General features: G+C 39.8%; 1 protein-coding gene across 1 annotated transcript in view; it reads left to right on the top strand.

Moving 5' to 3' along the window:
* Positions 1 to 6,477: 6,477 nt before the first annotated feature.
* Positions 6,478 to 18,105, top strand: part of tjp1a (tight junction protein 1a) — a 46,073-nt gene continuing 34,445 nt past the window's right edge. The window contains 1 exon segment of the mRNA XM_034558368.1: positions 6,478 to 6,937. Within this exon segment, the coding sequence (XP_034414259.1) occupies positions 6,914 to 6,937 (24 nt within the window). The 5' untranslated portion in view covers positions 6,478 to 6,913.

The following is an 18,105-nucleotide window of genomic DNA, read 5'->3' as shown; positions in this document are numbered from 1 at the left end:
TTTGCATTGATTTTTAAATCTACATATTTTTTTTTTTTTTACACCTGCATCTAAACACGTCAATCTGCCAAATATTTAAATATGTTTAATACAGGTCTGAGATTATGCTATATTCAAAAACCCTTCCGTCTAAATGGGATCTGCAAGGTCATTTTCAGTTATCTTAACCAGAATTCCACAAAGAAAAACATTTATCACATCATGGAAAATGAGTGAGTCTTCTATCTCTCCTACGTTATACTCTGTATCTTCTCCTGTGATTACAAGGACAACATCAGTTTCTTTTTGGATATAAAGGAGCTTTGAGTTGTAATACTGTTTGTCTTCATCATCAAGACATTGATGTGTCACACACAGTATAATACTAATAATATGAGTGTAGCTTAATCTTTATCTGATACTGTGCAGAAAAACGTTGTGACAAAGGTTATTGTGTTTTCCTTAACATCAATAACAATATTTCCACCTTATATTTGGGAACTCAAATTCACCAGAATGCAGGAAATTCAGTGTTTGATTCCCATGATTTCCATTATGACCCCGCCTATGTTGCACATCTTACTATCTGAATAATGTGCCCTTTAAATCACAGCAAAATACTGCACCATTGAATTCAGAAAAGGTTGTTCTTGGTCAATGGTACAATAACTTTCTGCTGCCTCCAGATGGTAATGTGCTTTACCACACCCCATTTTTAGACCATTGGCGCACAGATGGGCGGAAGTGGGCTCTGGGCGTGAAAGCCTAGCATTGACAGTTGCACTGCGCACCTCTTTGTACGCCATGTATGACTTTTCTATTATTATTTTAACAGATGACGTTTATGAAAAGGGCAGTCAATCTGACCTGTTGAGTTTTAGGTTGACGATATGTATTTGTAAAAAAGGGCTAAACTTCCTTGTGCTTGTCTCCTTCACCCTCAACAATCAGAGTGAGGGGCCCATCGACGTTATTTCATCTCAAATCTTATGCACTGGAGTTGGGCTGAAACAATGAAAAATCATCTCACTGTCCTGCTTTCTGACATCACTTTATATGTATCTATGTCCACAACTATGGATTATGTAAATGATCCTTGATGATTTAGATGATATGCTTCACGGTTTCATCAGTTGATATGTATAGATAGTATTTCTGCACTGTTATTATTATGTAGCCTAACGTGGACTGCCAGACAGTTTAACTGCTGCTTTTATTACAACCTCTCATACTGTCTGAAGTGCAACATTCACCTGTGACAGTGCGGTTTTATTGCTGTATGTTTCTATGTGGCTGGCTAATATGTGACTGATAATGGTTTTTTTTGCCATCGATGTCAGTGTTATGTTGTTTTAGTTGTTATGCCTTTGCACCAGCTGTGGCCAGAGGCATTATGTTTTGGGGCTGTCAGTCCTTACATACGTGGGTATGTCCACCCTGACACACAGGACATCTTCGGACCAGCTTGAGGGAATTTCTTAATATCTGGCACCACAATTGTCCACCTGGACTCCAGCATGACCTGATTAGAAATGGTGGTCAAAGATCACTGGGAGCTCACAAAACATATTTTGGCCATTACTCAAAATGTGACACATTTCACACAAATAGGATACAATGATGAAGCGATGATATTTTGGACAGATGTAAACTGCAACATAATTGGTTTGCATACAACCGTGAGGCAGTAATTCTAGATCATTGATATTTCCTTGAAATTTAGGTCTGCTTAACTTATTCTCACTGTTTTTTCCTACAATGCTGAACGACTTAGTAAGGCAACTCAGCAGGTTGAACAAAAATATATATAGCATATTTGCTCAATATTTCCATGCACCCACCTGTCACTTAATGGCACCTTGGGTGATACAAATCACATGTAAGTGCAGCCTGGGTGCAAGTTATTTAACACATGCCCGCAACAACTACAGATTTTCCCCTTTTCCTTATAGCTACAAATCCCTTATTTATTTATTCCATGGCACTGTTTTTTGTTATCGGTCTAAGAAAGTGGACCATTATAAAAAAGGTATCATGTTTAGTAGGAATGGGAAGGGCCAAAATGCTGCTTTAAGTTACATTTGTATTACCTGCTTTGCTATCACAACAAAGACGGGAAAAGGTAGAAGTTTTTCATAAAGTATTTACTGGTAAAAGACACACACTCACACACACACACACTCTCTCTCTCTCTCTCTCTCTCTCTCTCTCTCTCTCTCACACACACACACACACACGCACATGCACGCACGCACGCGCACACACTCTCTCTCTATCTCTCTCACACACACACACACACACACACACACACACACACACACACACACTAGATAAGGCTAAGTGCCGAGTGCCTTGTACTTTGGGATTTGCGTTATTTTTAATTTACAGTCTCATTCTGCAGCAAACAATGGGGTCGTCACGTGGATGGAAAGCATGATGTAATGGCTAGTTTTTCCTCACCAGGTTTACACAGTATGTTGACTGTTAATGCGTGCAGGTCTCACACTACACACACAAATATAGATTTAACATTCAGTGTTCAGGTTAGTTTAATGGAGGAAAATACTTCCTGCATTTTAGCTTTAATGAGAAATAATCACAGCAGTAGGAAAGTGTTGGATTTTAAGTAGACCTGCTAGGGTGCTCTCTGTAACTCTCTGTGGGCCATTCCTTGTTAAGCTACTTGAGATACTGCTGAGAAGCAGAGTGGAGTCAACCAGGTTCACTGCAGTCTCTATTATTTGGCTAAAAAGGGCTCAGCAATCCTGGTCTGTTGAGGAGAGAACAAACAATAGAGAGGGAGAGGAAAAGGAGAGATGTGTTTGGTTGGTTGATCACAGACTGCCTCTTGGGGTGAATGTCTTCAGAAGATTCACTATCAGTGACTGTCAACCCCCGATGGTAAAATTAGTACTCCAAGAGCTTTTTTCTTCATCAAGAGGATTCAGTGGAATTAAGTAATCTCCAAATAACAGCATTTCAGACTTTTCTTACACACATTTCTGTGGCTCTCTAATTAGGAAAGAACAAAGTTGACGTTAGCATGACGATCAACTCCAATAACAGCAAACGACTTCTAACTGGATCAAATATTTAATTGTTGTAATATATTTTCATGAAACATTTTGCAAAGCACCAAAGCTGTATCGTGTGATATGCTCGAAGTTAATTGCAAGGAAAAAAATAATTGATGGCGAGGCCTTAGACTTAGAGAATTGCCGATGTGGAAATAGCGACTGACACATCTTAACAACCGTTAGATGGGTTGCATCGTTCATCGTGCTGTAAGCACACGCGTTTACAGCAGCACTCTGCAGAGACCTAAGTCTTGTTTTTCTAAACCTCTATTTTAATCCATCAATATGTTGACCATGCAATGGTTGTTGCTTTCATGAAGACACCGCTCCACAGCTCACCTGCACAGTGCTGCTGTAAACTGATGTGCTTGCTGAACGATGTCAGAGGGTGTGATTGATGAATCGCCTGCGATGTGACTGAATATTGAAGAGAAGGACTTGAGAGGAAGATCAGGTTTCTAAGAGGATGGAGTAAGTATAAGTATGGTTTTGTTGGAATGTTCTTTAGCCCCTCTATGTAATGTTCATTGTGTATTTAATATTGTTTATTGTTGTTGAAAATATATGGTTTTATTTTGTGGGTATTGGTTTACTGCTGTAATCGACAATACAGAATGAAATAATTTCCCTGATTTTATGGACGAATAATTTGAACCTTGAACCATGTCTGGGGCTTATCACATCCAGAAACCAGATTTGTTTCTATTGTTTAAGTCTGCACTAAAAATATTGACCTGGAAGGTAGGGGGGATTTGAGAGATGCCTGCTAATCCTGTCATGATACTAAGCTGGTCAGAAACAGTTGGCCTCTGAAGCAGAGGTGTCACATATGTATACTGATCATTAGCGGGTTAAACCTTTACTGAGCAGATTACTTTTCTGTAAGTGAAAGTATCTGAAGCAATAGTCTGATAATATTTTGTATTTTTCTTATTGTTAACACTTCCATTTAAAATACCAAAACCAACAAGTAATTCATCCTCGTAAACAGTATCCTGATTTTAAAGTTAGTTAATCACAGTTTAGACACTGTTCTGCTGCTTCAAAAAGAAATAATGGCATCAAGTCAAACTTATGTCTTGAATAAGAGCAAATGTTTTCTATCTTTTTATGGGACAAGACAAAAAAATATAATAACGCCGACCTTATCATGGTTACTTTTCAAAGAAAATCTACACAATAAGTGAAAATTGTTTACCAATGCTTGCCAACTTAAAAAAATAAAATACTTCCAGATGAACGGCTTCTTAATGTAGCCATAGTTTACGTGGTCTACCAAATGTGACATGGATTGAAGGAGAACTTCATGTCTCCAGAAGGTTTGTATTAGTACGTAGAAACAAAGAGGCTTTGTTGGACCTGCAGGGCAGCCCTGAGTCAACAGGGCAAAAGTGGGATCACACAACCTCTCACAGACCTCTAATTCAGGACAGATGAAAATAGAAAAACAACATCTGCCTCAGAACTTTCACCAAATCAAAACCAATGGTTTACATCAAACCTCTCATATTCTTCTTTATTCGTCATTATGTCATGTTGTTTTTGCTTACGTAAACGCCTTCACTTTTTAGGGTGTGCACATTATGCTGTTTCACTCTACATTAGCCTTTTTCGCTGCAGGAGAACATGGGTTGAGTGAACCTTGTGATGCTCTCCAACCAAATGTAGGCCTGCATGTTCGACTTTGTTTTCCATGTGCCTGCTCTTCCATGAGCGCACCTGAGCTTTGAAGCTGCCCGAAAGAGAGCTGTGTGTGTGCGTGTGTGTGTGTGTGTGTGAGAGAGAGAGAGCAAAGAGAGAGCAGGGATGCAAGCACAGAGGACAAAGATAGCTTTGATCACATTGGAGTGTCACTAATGTCTTGCTCCTCACTGCTAGAACATCTGAGGTACCATCACAGGTGTGGAAGAGAGCGAAAAGCCAGCAGCAGAGAAAAAGCTTCTGTTTATTCTTTTTCAGACGGGATTTGCTGAATTTTGGTTATTGTTTATTGTTAGTTGACACCGAAGAGATGATGTTAAACATCCTACTATCCGCACTGATCGATCCTGACAGGCGTTTAAGGAGCTTTCGAAGGAGCGAGCGACTTGCATCAATACTAGTATGTATCACCCTTGGAGCATGTTAAACATTGTTGTCAGTTTTGAATATGCATGTTTTTGGAAAAAAGCTTTGGTGAATCCTTGTGGTGAAAACTGTATGTCCAAGTCTTTTTCAAACATATATTTAGAAACGAGTATGCGTTTCCCTGGATGAAGTAGGGCTGGAGGGTTTTAGAGGGTTTCATCTGTCTTGATGCTTCTTTTTTTTCGGTGTGACCTGTCCTTTCTGGAGGTCATCCTCTGCAACCCTCAAGACCTGTCTGCTACTCCTGACTGGCGGTATTTTAGCCTTGTAGAATGATGTCTGCTGGGAATTAACCCCCTACACTGCCAAAAAAAGCCCTCCTCCACAGTTGAGCGAGAAAGACAGAGGAAATAATCATTAGAGGAGCTAGATTTAGGGAATGTGATTGCTCAGTTTGTTTGGAAAAGATAGGGTGTGTCTCTATGTTTATATGCTCGCAATCACATGTACTGTAACGATGGACACTGACAACTTTATGACTGTAATGTCACAATTTGGGGTTTCTTCTGTGACCCACTTTTAATATTGCGTATATATTGTTTGCTGAAATAGAGATAAACTGTGAAACAATACACGCTGAGATTATTGCATCCTGTGGGTGGGGTCAGGTTTAGGAAGTCATGGGAACTTGGCTTTTGTGGTTCCAAGACTTAAATATCAGCCACAAACACTTTCTCAACAATTTCTTTGTGGTGAGAAATATTTTCCAATCAGAAATCTCTGTTCACTTTTTTGTTTAATTTTGTTATCAACAAAACAACCATTAAAATCACCAAGAAGGGAAATAGTGTGGGTCACTTCTTGTGCAACCAACTTAAAACAAATATTCTGCTCACATAGTCGGCTGTTTTGTTATGAAGGCACGCTTCCGATTTGCACTGAATTTGACTATTACAACACAGTGCACCCTCCCCCCTCAAACTTGATATTTTAAAGGCTACTATAGTAGTGCTTTTGTAACATTCCTACCAACACACCATGTACCATCATCACACAGTGAAAGTGAGCATTCAGCATCAGCAGGAATAGAGGCGTCGCTTCTCCTTATTGTATCCCGGACTGTTTATTCCATGGGATAACAGGGCGGGCACTTTTTTAGCCGCGATAAAAATAGATCATTAACTGAAAGCAAACAAAACGACGAGTAATAATATACACTCGCTTGCTCTATGACAAAATAAATAAGCGTTATTAGGATATACCTTTTAGGATGAATGTACAGTGCCCCCGTTTTCCCAGAGATATGCACCCCTCCGTGCATGTAATGGTTCGCTCCGCCCAGACACGACACGGCCGTTGCTCATAGAGCGGAGAGCAGGGAGAGCTGTACTTAGCCTGCCATTGCTGCACACCGTCCGAGTGATGCCCACTCTTCCCAACTTTTCATCCAGAGGTTAGCAACGAAACGTCAAAGCAAGGTGGTCTTATTTCCCCTTTTTTTTCCACCCGAGTTTCTTCCATGACTCGATACCTGACCGGACTACCGTTAACGTTTCAGGCAGCGACGATAAGATAATGGACTTTGGACTTTCCACAGGGCTTTTCGTGACATGGTCCTCGTCGTCCTGGATAAAATAAAATAACAACGTAGCCCGGCGTGGCGGCAGCTGGGCGAAAATTCAACTGGAAGGGAAGGGAAGGGAAATACCGCTCTCTCCCCAAGTGATTATCAAAACAAAGACACCGACAACTTTTAACCCGTCACCTTTGAAGCGGAATAAGAGTTTAAAATGTCCTCCAAAGCGGCAAATAAGGTGGGTGATCTGGCTGGATGAAACTCAAGTGTTAGCTTCGTGTTTTGTGCCAACAATATTCTGCTAGCTCGTGTAACGTTAGCTAACGTGTGGGATAAACTGACAAGCTAACACCAGCTAGAAAGTGGTGAACTGTGCTGAAGTTGGGACGTACAACTTTGTAGACTGTTGTTGGTAGTGATATAGTATGCTTGATGGCCGAGCTGTGTTTGGCTGAAACCTGACGTTACACCGAGTACCATAATTTAGCCTACAACCTGCCATGCTGTTTCTACTGTACGTTACTATTTTCATAATAATCTGATTTAAACTGTGTATTACTGTTGATAAGCCAGCCCTGAAAAGACACCCAGCTGTATTCACAGCAGGTCTTGCTCAGCTACCTGTTGATATCTAAAGTCTTGACAGTTTATTATTAAAAAAAGTTGCAGGAAATCCCAATGAATCCAAAAGCTAACTAAGAAAGTATGCAAAGGATCCCCTTTTGACATGCTAGAGATCTTTGGAAACAGTGGACTATAAATTATATCTGATCAAGTTTGCCTTCTGAAAGTCCATTTTTAGAATAGTTTGGTTTTAGGTTATGTTTTGTTTGTTTTTTGTTTTGTAGATTTTGTTTTTACTTAAAGTAAAATCTTTACAATCTTATTTTTTGAGTGCTTAACTTTTAACTTCACTTTAAGTAAATTCACTTACACTATATAAAGTAAAATGTATCATTTATGAATTATAACTTAGGAACTATTCACAATGTTTGCCACCCTTTCATTCACTTAGTCCCAGAGGCCCATTGTTGACAACCTCTAGTTTACTGTATCTGCTATGCACATTGCTGTCTATCAGTCCAAACGAATATATGTTCTCATATATTTTCTATAAAAATGATGTATTCCTGCAGAATTAGTTGTCATGTCAGGTGTTGACTGACAATCTTGAAAACACAAACACACACAACTTTAATCTTTCATTATAAAGTGACATCTACCACTACATTTCCACACTTAAACTTAAACATTATTACGATCATCATTTTACATACACCATGTGATTGCAATGTCTTTAATAAAATACACAAATTAGAATAATGAAATGAAGTAATCAAGATGTTTTGGTAAATATTATACAAGTAGGTCAATCCTCAAATTAGACCTACATATTTTTACAATGTATTCAATAGTTACTCTCCTATTTATTTTTTTCAGTTTGACAAGTGAGGAATGTGCTGTGTTTGTCTAATAGAGGTGGTGATATTCAGGTTTGGTCGGTTGTTCCAGTCAGGCGAAACCAGCTGGTGACGTTATGTTGTACTGTATCTGATGGCCTTGGTCACACCTTGACATTAATAAAAACTACTACTATACTACGCTTGCACTTGGTAATGAGCCAGGGTTTTCTTGTGCTCATCAGTAATTCCAGTGTTTCTTAAATGTTGTAATATTCTGCAGACCTGCAGACATGCTGGCTGTTAATGATTAAAAGATCCAGTAGCTGAGATTTGCAGGAAACAAACAAACACTTGTGCTGGATAACACATGTTCAAAATACTTTCTCAACAGTGTACTAAGGCGCAAACGGAGATAAATAGCAGTCAGCTAAAAACAAGACTCCCTCTCTCAATCCCTCTCCTTCCATTCACAAAACTAAACTACTGAACAGCTGATATAACAGCTCATATACAATAACTGGATTAGAGGGATGTGAATGCATCCATTGGGGCAACATGAGTAGTAGTGATCAGAGCCTGAACAGATCAAAAAACTCTGTTTAGTCATATTGTTCAGGTAAAGAATTTATTGATTTGTCTTTTTCATATAGCTGAGCATTTTCTAAGGATAGGAAAGCTATTTTTTCGTTATAGCATTCAATGTATACTTTCAAAAATAGTTTCTTTCATTAATTTATCTAAAAAGCAGAAACATGATGTGAGGATTTGTTAACTTATGCTAACCTATTATTGTTGGAAATGGGCAATATTGTCTGCCAGTGGAATCATAACTTCAAAATAAATTGTTTTGTTATTGTTTCACCAAATAGCCGAGTAGAGCCGTGTCTCCTTTAACACACAAGAAGTAGTGACTTCCTTTCAGGGTCACTGCACTGATGAGCTGGCAGGGCAGACAGTAGCTGCTCCTACTGACTGAGAGCTAAATTGTGTGGTAACAGGTTCCATCATGCATTGGCAGAAATGATCTGTGAAACAAGATTTACTTGCCTTCTATTGTGTTGGCTTTCCGTTCATCACTCACTGACCAACTATGAACTCCCACTTGTTGAGTTGTGGTAAATTGACATTACATCGGTATTAGTCACCTATCGCATAAAGCTACAGTTAATGATCAACTGTAATTAAATGTTGCGGCGCTGTTTTTCATGAATAGAGTATCGTCTAGGTATGTTGACTTCATGTCACAGAGGTCAGTATTGGCAAGAACAGAAATATAGCAGTCTGACTTGATCTTAGTTAAGTTGAAGCTGTTTTCATGTCATGACAAGCCAATACTACAAAATAACAGTTCATGTTAATTGCTGTTTAGAGGAGGATGTGTTCCAATGAGGACGGAAAGGAAAGATCTTTCTGCTTAGTGCTGGACTTCCTGCTCTGGCACGAAGGAGGGGGAAAAAGACAGAAGTCAGTCAGTTTGGTTTACTTTGAAAACAAAATGAAGAGGCTAGCTTTTCTAAACAGTTGTGTGCTCTAGTAAATAATGTAATCAAACAAATTGGTGGGATAGATATAAAAAATAAAACGTCACAACTGCAAAGCATGGAAACGAGATGGGGTCCTTGTTTTCGCGAGGTGGGTGGCCTACAGGCCGTCCCGGTTGACGGTTGCTTTGAAAGTAGGGAGCTCCGTTTTTTTAAAGTACCACCTTAACTCCGGGACTTATCAAGCAGAAGTAGAACCAATCGTGGTACCCCCCCCATGAAATGTAACCTATAAATCTTATAAATTCTTCTTGCATAATGTCCATGCGTGCAGTGGGAGAAGTGCTATTGATATTAAATGTCACAGGGAATCTGGGTTGCAATTTTCACAGGGAACACAATTGGGCACAATCACGGTCATTTTGCAGCACCTGGTAACGGGCGATCAGGGAAGTCAGGGTCACTGTCCACAGCATATACTGCCCAACAGTATGAAGAGAGCTGAGCAGCCTCGGTGTAAAAATTTGAGATGCAAATTGTTCCTCCTATTTAATGAGATTTTATTAGTGTTATAAAATGACATTATTCAGGCCATTCTTTGATATGTTGATGTTTTAAGCCTCAAAGTACTCGCAATAAGGAACCCAGGTGTAGGCTATCTCTGTTTAAATGATGAAAGGGCTGCCAGTTTATTATATCATCAACCAGGGGTCTGTTGTTTCAGATGAACTAATTTTTAGGCGGTTGTAACCTATTTGGATCCACATAGAAGTGTGTCCATTTACTTTGTCAAAAACAAATGTTAAAGCATACGTCCATGGACTACGAAAGACTTTACACAACAAATGCAGAGTAAGCTTCATATAAGTATGATTATGCCCAGATTCAATGTTGACCAATTTTGAAAAAGAAAACAGTGGGCTGTTATGATCATAATTACCTACTTGTTACTGGAGTATCACCTTCTGTTAGTCTGGATACAAACATTGAGAGAAAGCAGCTGTTAGTGTGGTTTCAATGCCAGGAGACTGGAGTGCGACAGTTATCAAGGACATCTGACCTGCTTATCCTTTCATCCCTGGAGGGAAATCCAGGGCAGATACACACCGCAGAGAGAGAAAAAGAAGGAAAGCAGAAAATGTCTTCTGAGGGAGGAGGTGATGTGAGGAGGGGTTATTGGAAGGGTGAAATGGAGAAAGGAAGGAGTGGGAGGGAGCGAGAGATGCACCGGCTATAATCTGAATCACATGGCAGATCTTAAAAAGACTGCCTCTCTCTCTCTTACAGTCATGGCATTATAGCTCTTGGGATTGTTCCTATTATAAAGCACATTAATGACATCATTGTTTTTATTTAATTCAAATGTAACAGGTGTGGAGTACATTTCATTGCCCGGTAGAGGTCAAGTGCTTTGTGGAGAGGACTATCAGTAGCCTTGAAAAACAATCCACACATATATTATCTCTTTGTGGTTTGGCGTTATTCAAGTCATTCTATGCAATAGATGATTGACAGTTATCTGCTTTACCGAGACATCAACATGAACCCTTCCTACACTTCATAGGATGAGCGCACCACTTGCTTGGCTGTCGTTGGTCTCTGGCTGGTACTTTCTGGAATAACACGGGTGTGGTTCTGAATTGTTGTTCAAATTTCTCCTCAGCGTTTCACCAAAAAGAAAGAAAATAACACACTAAGTGGACCATGTTGTCAAATTAGCATAAATGATAGATTAGAGGTTTGGAGAAGTTGGTTGAGGCAGAGGTTCATGTACTTTTCATGTGTTGGTCATATCAGATTTTGCTGACAGTTCTCTAGTGGGTGTTTCTAGACTTGAATCTCAGTGAAAACTGAGCTTCCCAGATATAGTGTGGCTGAGTGAGGCTAGTCCAGCAGGATATTGCAGTAGAACCAAAAATACATGGGAACGGACTGAGCACTAGTGTGCCCCTGAAGTCCATAACACCCTTTTCTGTTGTGTGAGAGGCTTAATTCTGATACTGATCTGACAAAGTCTAAATATTATCCCATGGATCTCACTCAAGAAGACCAGCCTAGCACTAGCCCTGCATTATACCTTTTGCTCACACTTTTGTTTGAAGATTCAGATGGTAAATGGACCTGTACTTGTAAAGCGCTTTTCTATTCTTCCGACCACTCAAAGTGCTTTAACACTACATGACACCATACACCCATTCACACCCATTCATACACTGATGGGAGGAGCTACAGTTCCACCTGCACATCAGGACTAACTAACATTCACCTACACTCATACACCGTAGGCACAGCTACGGGAGCAATTTTGGGGTTAAGTGTCTTGCCCAAGGACACATCGACATGGGCTAGCCTCTGATTTGAAGGACGACCCTGCTCACCACTGAGCCACAGACGCCCTGGTATGGGGTGCTGGAATAAAACGATCCACCACCCTTTCGATGATGTTGATTGAGATAGGTGGATGGAAACCCTAAGTCTGGGTCAGTCCCTTTCCTTATCAAACAGCCAGCCTATCACAGCTAGGACACTCCAAGCCAGCTCTGCATCCTTTCTGAAAAGGCAGGTCTCTGCAGGGATTTATCATTCCTACTGCAGGCATAGGGGATTTGACACATGGTGTTTTGTGTGTGGGACAGAGAGAGAGTGAGAGAGAGAGGGAAGGCAGGAAGGTACAAGAAAGGGTGCATGTGGCAGCCGTGGCTCAGCTGGTTAGGAAAGAGAGAAAGAGGCTAGAACAGATTCATCCCAAGGCTTGTTGCCCTACATGCCTTCATAGACACACACTGCTGTGTGTTCATTTGCTTATCTTTTGCAATGTTGGTGAAAACAGCACAGTTTTTTCCTGGGAAACAGTTTTCACCCTGTGGGATACATTGTCCACTGTTTAAAATGATATACGGCGTCAGTATCTGTGGGTACATTTCCCAGATAGCAGGCAAGGTCAAGGGCATTTGCTTCTCTTCTGGACCTTTTTTTGCAATTTAATTCATGGACATTGTTTTTCCTGCTTAATATAAATATTGTCCATATGCACATCTCTCCACCTCTCAGCCGTAGGTGTGTCTGTTAGTTTCCACTTTGTTTGACAATTTTGAAAAAGTTGGCAAAGGACTAAGACGGCCTTGACGCAGCATACACACACATATGACAGGCACAATTACTTGTAAAATAAAGATTTGGCATGGGGCTCTGAATGTACTGACCCCAAATGAGAAGGGTATCAAGCCCTGCAGTCCTTCCACCTCACTTCACGCCACTGGGAGACTATTTTGCCAGGAGGTGAGCAAGCACCAGCTTTGCAGACTGACCGACCCAGCTGTAGCAACTCAAGTTCGGCCACTTTCACCTTCTGTAGCCACCAGCCCACTGTTCTTCTCATTTTCTGTCACCAGTGTAACGTTAGCATGAAAACATGGTGGAAATATCAAGCTAATGTTAGCTAGCTAACTAAGATTAAAATGAGAAAGCAACAACTTAATCGACACACACTTGTCACGCCATAGGAAAGCACATTGCTATCGCCAGATAATCATTAGCGCTGATTCACCAGATTTATAATGTCCTGGTTCATTTCCAGAACACAGAAAGACAGAACAGGCTTTTGCTGTGATTGTGATGCTACACAGTGCTCACTGACAGTAAAAACGGTAGGTCCTGTGTGGAGAGACGAGGCTGATTAGAGGGACGTTAACATTATTTTATTTCATGATTGTCCCAAATTTATGGCTCTCTCAGATATTCAAATTTAGGGCTGATTTATAACAGATGGGGTTTGAGCCATTTTCAAACATGAAATGCAGGTTTTTCAAAATTTCGTAAAATATATCAATATAAACACCAGCATTGATGTATTTCATCACAGTACAGTGCACATACTCTTTAAATTCCAGAAGTATAATCCATAAATCTGCTCTGCACCTTGCCTAAATATGGGATTGAATATGCTCTCAACTACCCTTTTGTATCATGAAACATGATCACCTGATATGGATGACATACCAGACAACATTTAAATATATATTTGTTGTTTTTTTATTATAGACTAAAAGTGTTCACTAATGGGAAAAGTCTCAGTAAATCCAGTCTGCATAGAGCAGTGATTCCCACAGTGGGTGCTGCAGCATCTTGGGGTGCCTTGAGAACGTGTCACTGGTGCAGAATATTTATCATATCATTCTTCATTCGCCAAAACAGCTCAAAGACATGCTGAAACATCTCAGCCCTCAATACAGACCAATCAAACAATAATCAGAATGAACTAGTGATGCAACGGATCGTAAAACTAACGGTTTGGATCGGATCTCAGAGCAGATCAGCACAAACGAAAATAAGGGAACAAATAAAACTTTTAGAGATCCCTGATTATGTTTTGTTCCTCCCAATACTAACTGCCAATCATTGATGATCCATATAGGTAGATACATATCCCTTTTGTTTAATTAAAGCAGCTTGTCTACAAGACTTTTTTTGCCACCGTCCCACTAATCATTTCAACTGCTCTGAAGTCAGTGTACATAAATGTTGAGGAAATAAAGGATTGTATTTTTTGGGATTAACACATCTTGTAGTTTTAATTCTGTATTACAATTTGCTTAGAGGTATTGGAAACAGGTCATAATTGATCTCTAATATCTATTTATGTTGTTGTGAATACATCTCCTTCACGACTTGCATCGTGATACGTTAAAATGTAACATCAGCATCATAATGTACAGTGCTTCATTAGCTGTTAGCGATGCTGCCATTTCCTTTCAATCTAAACCACCTAAGATTTAAATACGGATTGGTTGTTTACAATGTAATGTAATCAGAGATCGGCAACTAGAAAAGCATAAATGCTGTTGACCTGATTGCATATTTTACTAAATATTGGAGGACAACGATTGTCAGTAAAACTTTATTTCACACTGGGATGGCTAACGTTAAACTGTAATTATCCACGGTTCACATGCGTGCCAAACCATGAGGGAGGATCTCACAACACTCCAGCTTGGTATCAGATACTGTAAAGGATGTGGATGTGTTCCCTCATTCCCGTTGGCCTTCAGTTGCCAACCTTCTGAAAATGGCGTAATGATTTTCACTCACTGTATGTACACTGCTGAATAACAAGGCTTCATTACAGATTTCCTTTTGCACATTGTAATTAGTTAATTAGGTATATTTGAGGGCGTACGCTTCCTTCCTCTCTAATAGGGGTGCTGTGCTTTTATTAGATGTCATTTGTGTATTATTTCTCTGTGCTTGTGCATCTGTTAAAGAATGCATGCACCCCCTCCTTATCTCTCATGTCTTTGGGGAATGGTAATTATGTTGCCAGTTAAGTGCTGGGAAAATGGCCGCTCCAACAGTAACTCATTAATTCACCATAGATTCTGCCCCACAACATGCCTATTGTAGCAACGTCCTCAGAAGGCTTGGGAATGCCATTGAGTGGGCTTGGCCCCTTGTTTTATGGCACCATGTGACTATGAGTTGTGGTTCAAAGTTGGATAGTTTGAAATATGTTGTGCAACTTGAAATTTGAAAGTAATAATGGTTTTATTTCTGTCAAAGATTCCAACTGCCTGCTCCCAAGTTTACGGTAACAATTCCAATGCTGCTCTTAATACAGTAATCATGTGTTGTCATTGCAGTTAGACCCCTTGCTGAACCACCCTTTAGTGTGTGTGTGTGTGTGTGTGGGCTGCCATAGTGTGAGGTGGAAAGCATCATTTACAAAACTCAAGAATACCAATGTTTTGGTTTTGCAATACTTACAACATAACAGGGACACATCTTTAACCCTTTGAACCCAGATTCTTGTTGTATGATGAACCACTTGTTATGCCCACTTGGTGTAGTGTGTTGCAATGAAAAGTTAGCATTTCCATGAAAAGTCTCTTGCTGATAGCAGATGTACCTTAGATATTATTGTCAAATGGGTGTGGATGTATCGTTCTTTCTTTTTTTGATTTGCTCTGATTGTTAAATGTAACTGTGGTTATGTTAAGACAGCATTACCTAAATATGATCCTCAAGACAGTGGGTTAATAGACCCTTCTGGTGAGATGTCAATAGTTGTTGTATCTAATCAGTTAAATTGTATGTGGTTCAATAACAGTTAATTTAGGCCAGTAAGGTATTTTATGGGTTAGTAATTTGTTGAATTCTGTTAATTGACAGTCATGTACACTGCCGTGATTTCTCTGAAACTTTATCAGCCACATGACGGTAATCACTGTAATTATCAGCCAGACCATGGATCCTCACCTTCAGTCACTGATAATTGTCACTGATACATTCCCTGATGCTTGTTTATTTTGGTTCTCTGATATTAAATTGTCCCAGTAACATTATATTATCACATTTAATTCCATTGTTTTGTTGTGTTGTTCCCTGGGCTTGCTTTCAATCCCAGTGAGACAAAAGAATGGAAAAGGATTCAAAGTAAAACAGAGACGCAGAGTTAGGGAAAAAGATCCAGAGTCTGAGGCAAGTGAGGGAAACCATTTGGAATGAGAAGCCTGCAGTGAGAGCTGGGCCATGTCTCCTTATCTGCACATTCCTGTCGAGTGTATGTGTGTGATGGGAGGGGTAGGGTAGAAATACTGATAGTTGTGTGTGCGTTGATTGGCTACATCTAAAAGTTCCAGTGCTGGATCTGGTTATCTTTCTCAATACTTTGGCTTACAATTTGTTTCCACAGAGACAAAAACAAAGGTAGTGGAGTGTGAATGCGTGCGCAAGTTTTGTATGCACATGGTTAGATACAGTCCAGCTGAAACAACAATAACAAAATAAAGTGTATGCAGTAATAAGTAAAAGTGTGAGAAGCCAATAAATGCTGAAAACAGTGGCTGTTGGATATAAAAAAAACATCAACCAAATGTGACGTTTCTTAAAATTATATTATCATTATGAGGAGGAAAATAACCATTGTTGCACACGATGATCACAGTAAGTGGAGCCATATTAAGGCATTATAATTATTTTATTGAGTGTCAGATCCAGCCTTGGACTGTTACCATCTGGACACCCCAAAGGAGAAAAAAGAAAAGCGTTACTTTTAGCAAAACATCTTCCAGCTCAAATCCAAAGAGTGAGAAGCACTGGCCAAGAGGCTATTTGAAACTTTTATATTTTTGAGAAATCCAAAAGCTTGAATTAAACCAACGGGAAGGATTTTGGAAAAGCTAAAAGTTAGAATCCCACCAGAAGTCACCCCTCTGACCTCAACACTGCCTGTCTCTCTAGGCAGAGAAGAGCTGGTGTGGTTGAGTTCAGATGACTTAGCTGCTGGGTAAGCTGCACATGAGATGCTAGCCTAGCCTAGCTGTGTGTCTGGGTCAGTGGATAGCAGAGAACAGCTCTGTGGAGCTGCACTGTGCTCACTGGAAATAATCACAGCCTGTCCTGGCCCAGAGGCCCCAATGAAACTTTCACTTTATTCAAGTGGAAACCAATTACATTAATGATTTGCATACCATTTCTATGATCAAGCATAAGAGCTGTGAATGGACATTACATATTATATTAAGTGTACAATATAATCAAGTGAAATGTTCATTGTGTGCTTCAAATTGCAACTCATCAGAGCAGAGCTATATAAAGTCCCTCATGTCTGGTTTTCTGAACACTGAGCATAACACACAAAGTGTGTTTAGCTAATTGATCAATTGCTAAGAAACAGGGATGCAATTTTACATTTTTTTTTTAATTCTATTTTAAATGTTTCTAAATCTGTAGATCTCACTATGGATTTGATTAGGATCAGTAATTCCTCAAAGTTTGGATTAATTTATTGATACAACCTATTTAATGCAAAGGCGTTGACTTGCCTACAAAATCTTAATGGCATCTGATTGATAAAATCTCATCCAATGCGACAAAGTGTTTGCATTATTGTTATATACCACAGATTACTGCTTGGTTTTGCCTTGAATGTGTGGAGATGAAACCGTAAACTGGGTCTGGAACTTGTGCACCGGTTTGACACTGCACAAATATGATGGGTGGTGATGTATGTAAGAAAGTACATCAGTGGCACAGTTTGCCACACTTTCATGTTATTAGAGGTTTGGTAAAACATAGACAGACATCTTCAGCTATGTTGGCTAAGTAAGAGTAAGATAGAGGCTAGGGCCCTGTAAGAAACCTATTTGCTGACATCATACCGGTCTTAGTTCTACATCCTGCTATTGTCCATCCATCTATCCATTTCACTTTGTCTGCTGTCATGAGACAGCAGCAGTAGACTTCAGAGGGAAGCATGGCTCAGATTAACGTTTTAATCCAAAAGCCTGGATTATAGGTTTTGTATTTTATTCCTACCCTCACTATTCTAGCAGTGACTTTGTGACAGATAGTTTTCAGTTGTAGGTGTGTGTGTGTGTGTGTGTGTGTGTGTGTGTGTGTGTGTGTGTGTGTGTGTGTGTGTGTGTGTGTGTGTGTGTGTGTGTGTGTGTGTGTGTGTGTGTGTGTGTGTGTGTGTGTGTGTGTGTGTGTGTGTGTGTGTGTGTGTGTGTGTGTGTGTGTGTGTG

The sequence above is a fragment of the Cyclopterus lumpus genome, chromosome 3, assembly GCF_009769545.1.
Source record: "Cyclopterus lumpus isolate fCycLum1 chromosome 3, fCycLum1.pri, whole genome shotgun sequence".
Classification (NCBI taxonomy): Eukaryota; Metazoa; Chordata; class Actinopteri; order Perciformes; family Cyclopteridae; genus Cyclopterus; species Cyclopterus lumpus.
This window is presented reverse-complemented; position numbering and strand designations above follow the sequence as displayed.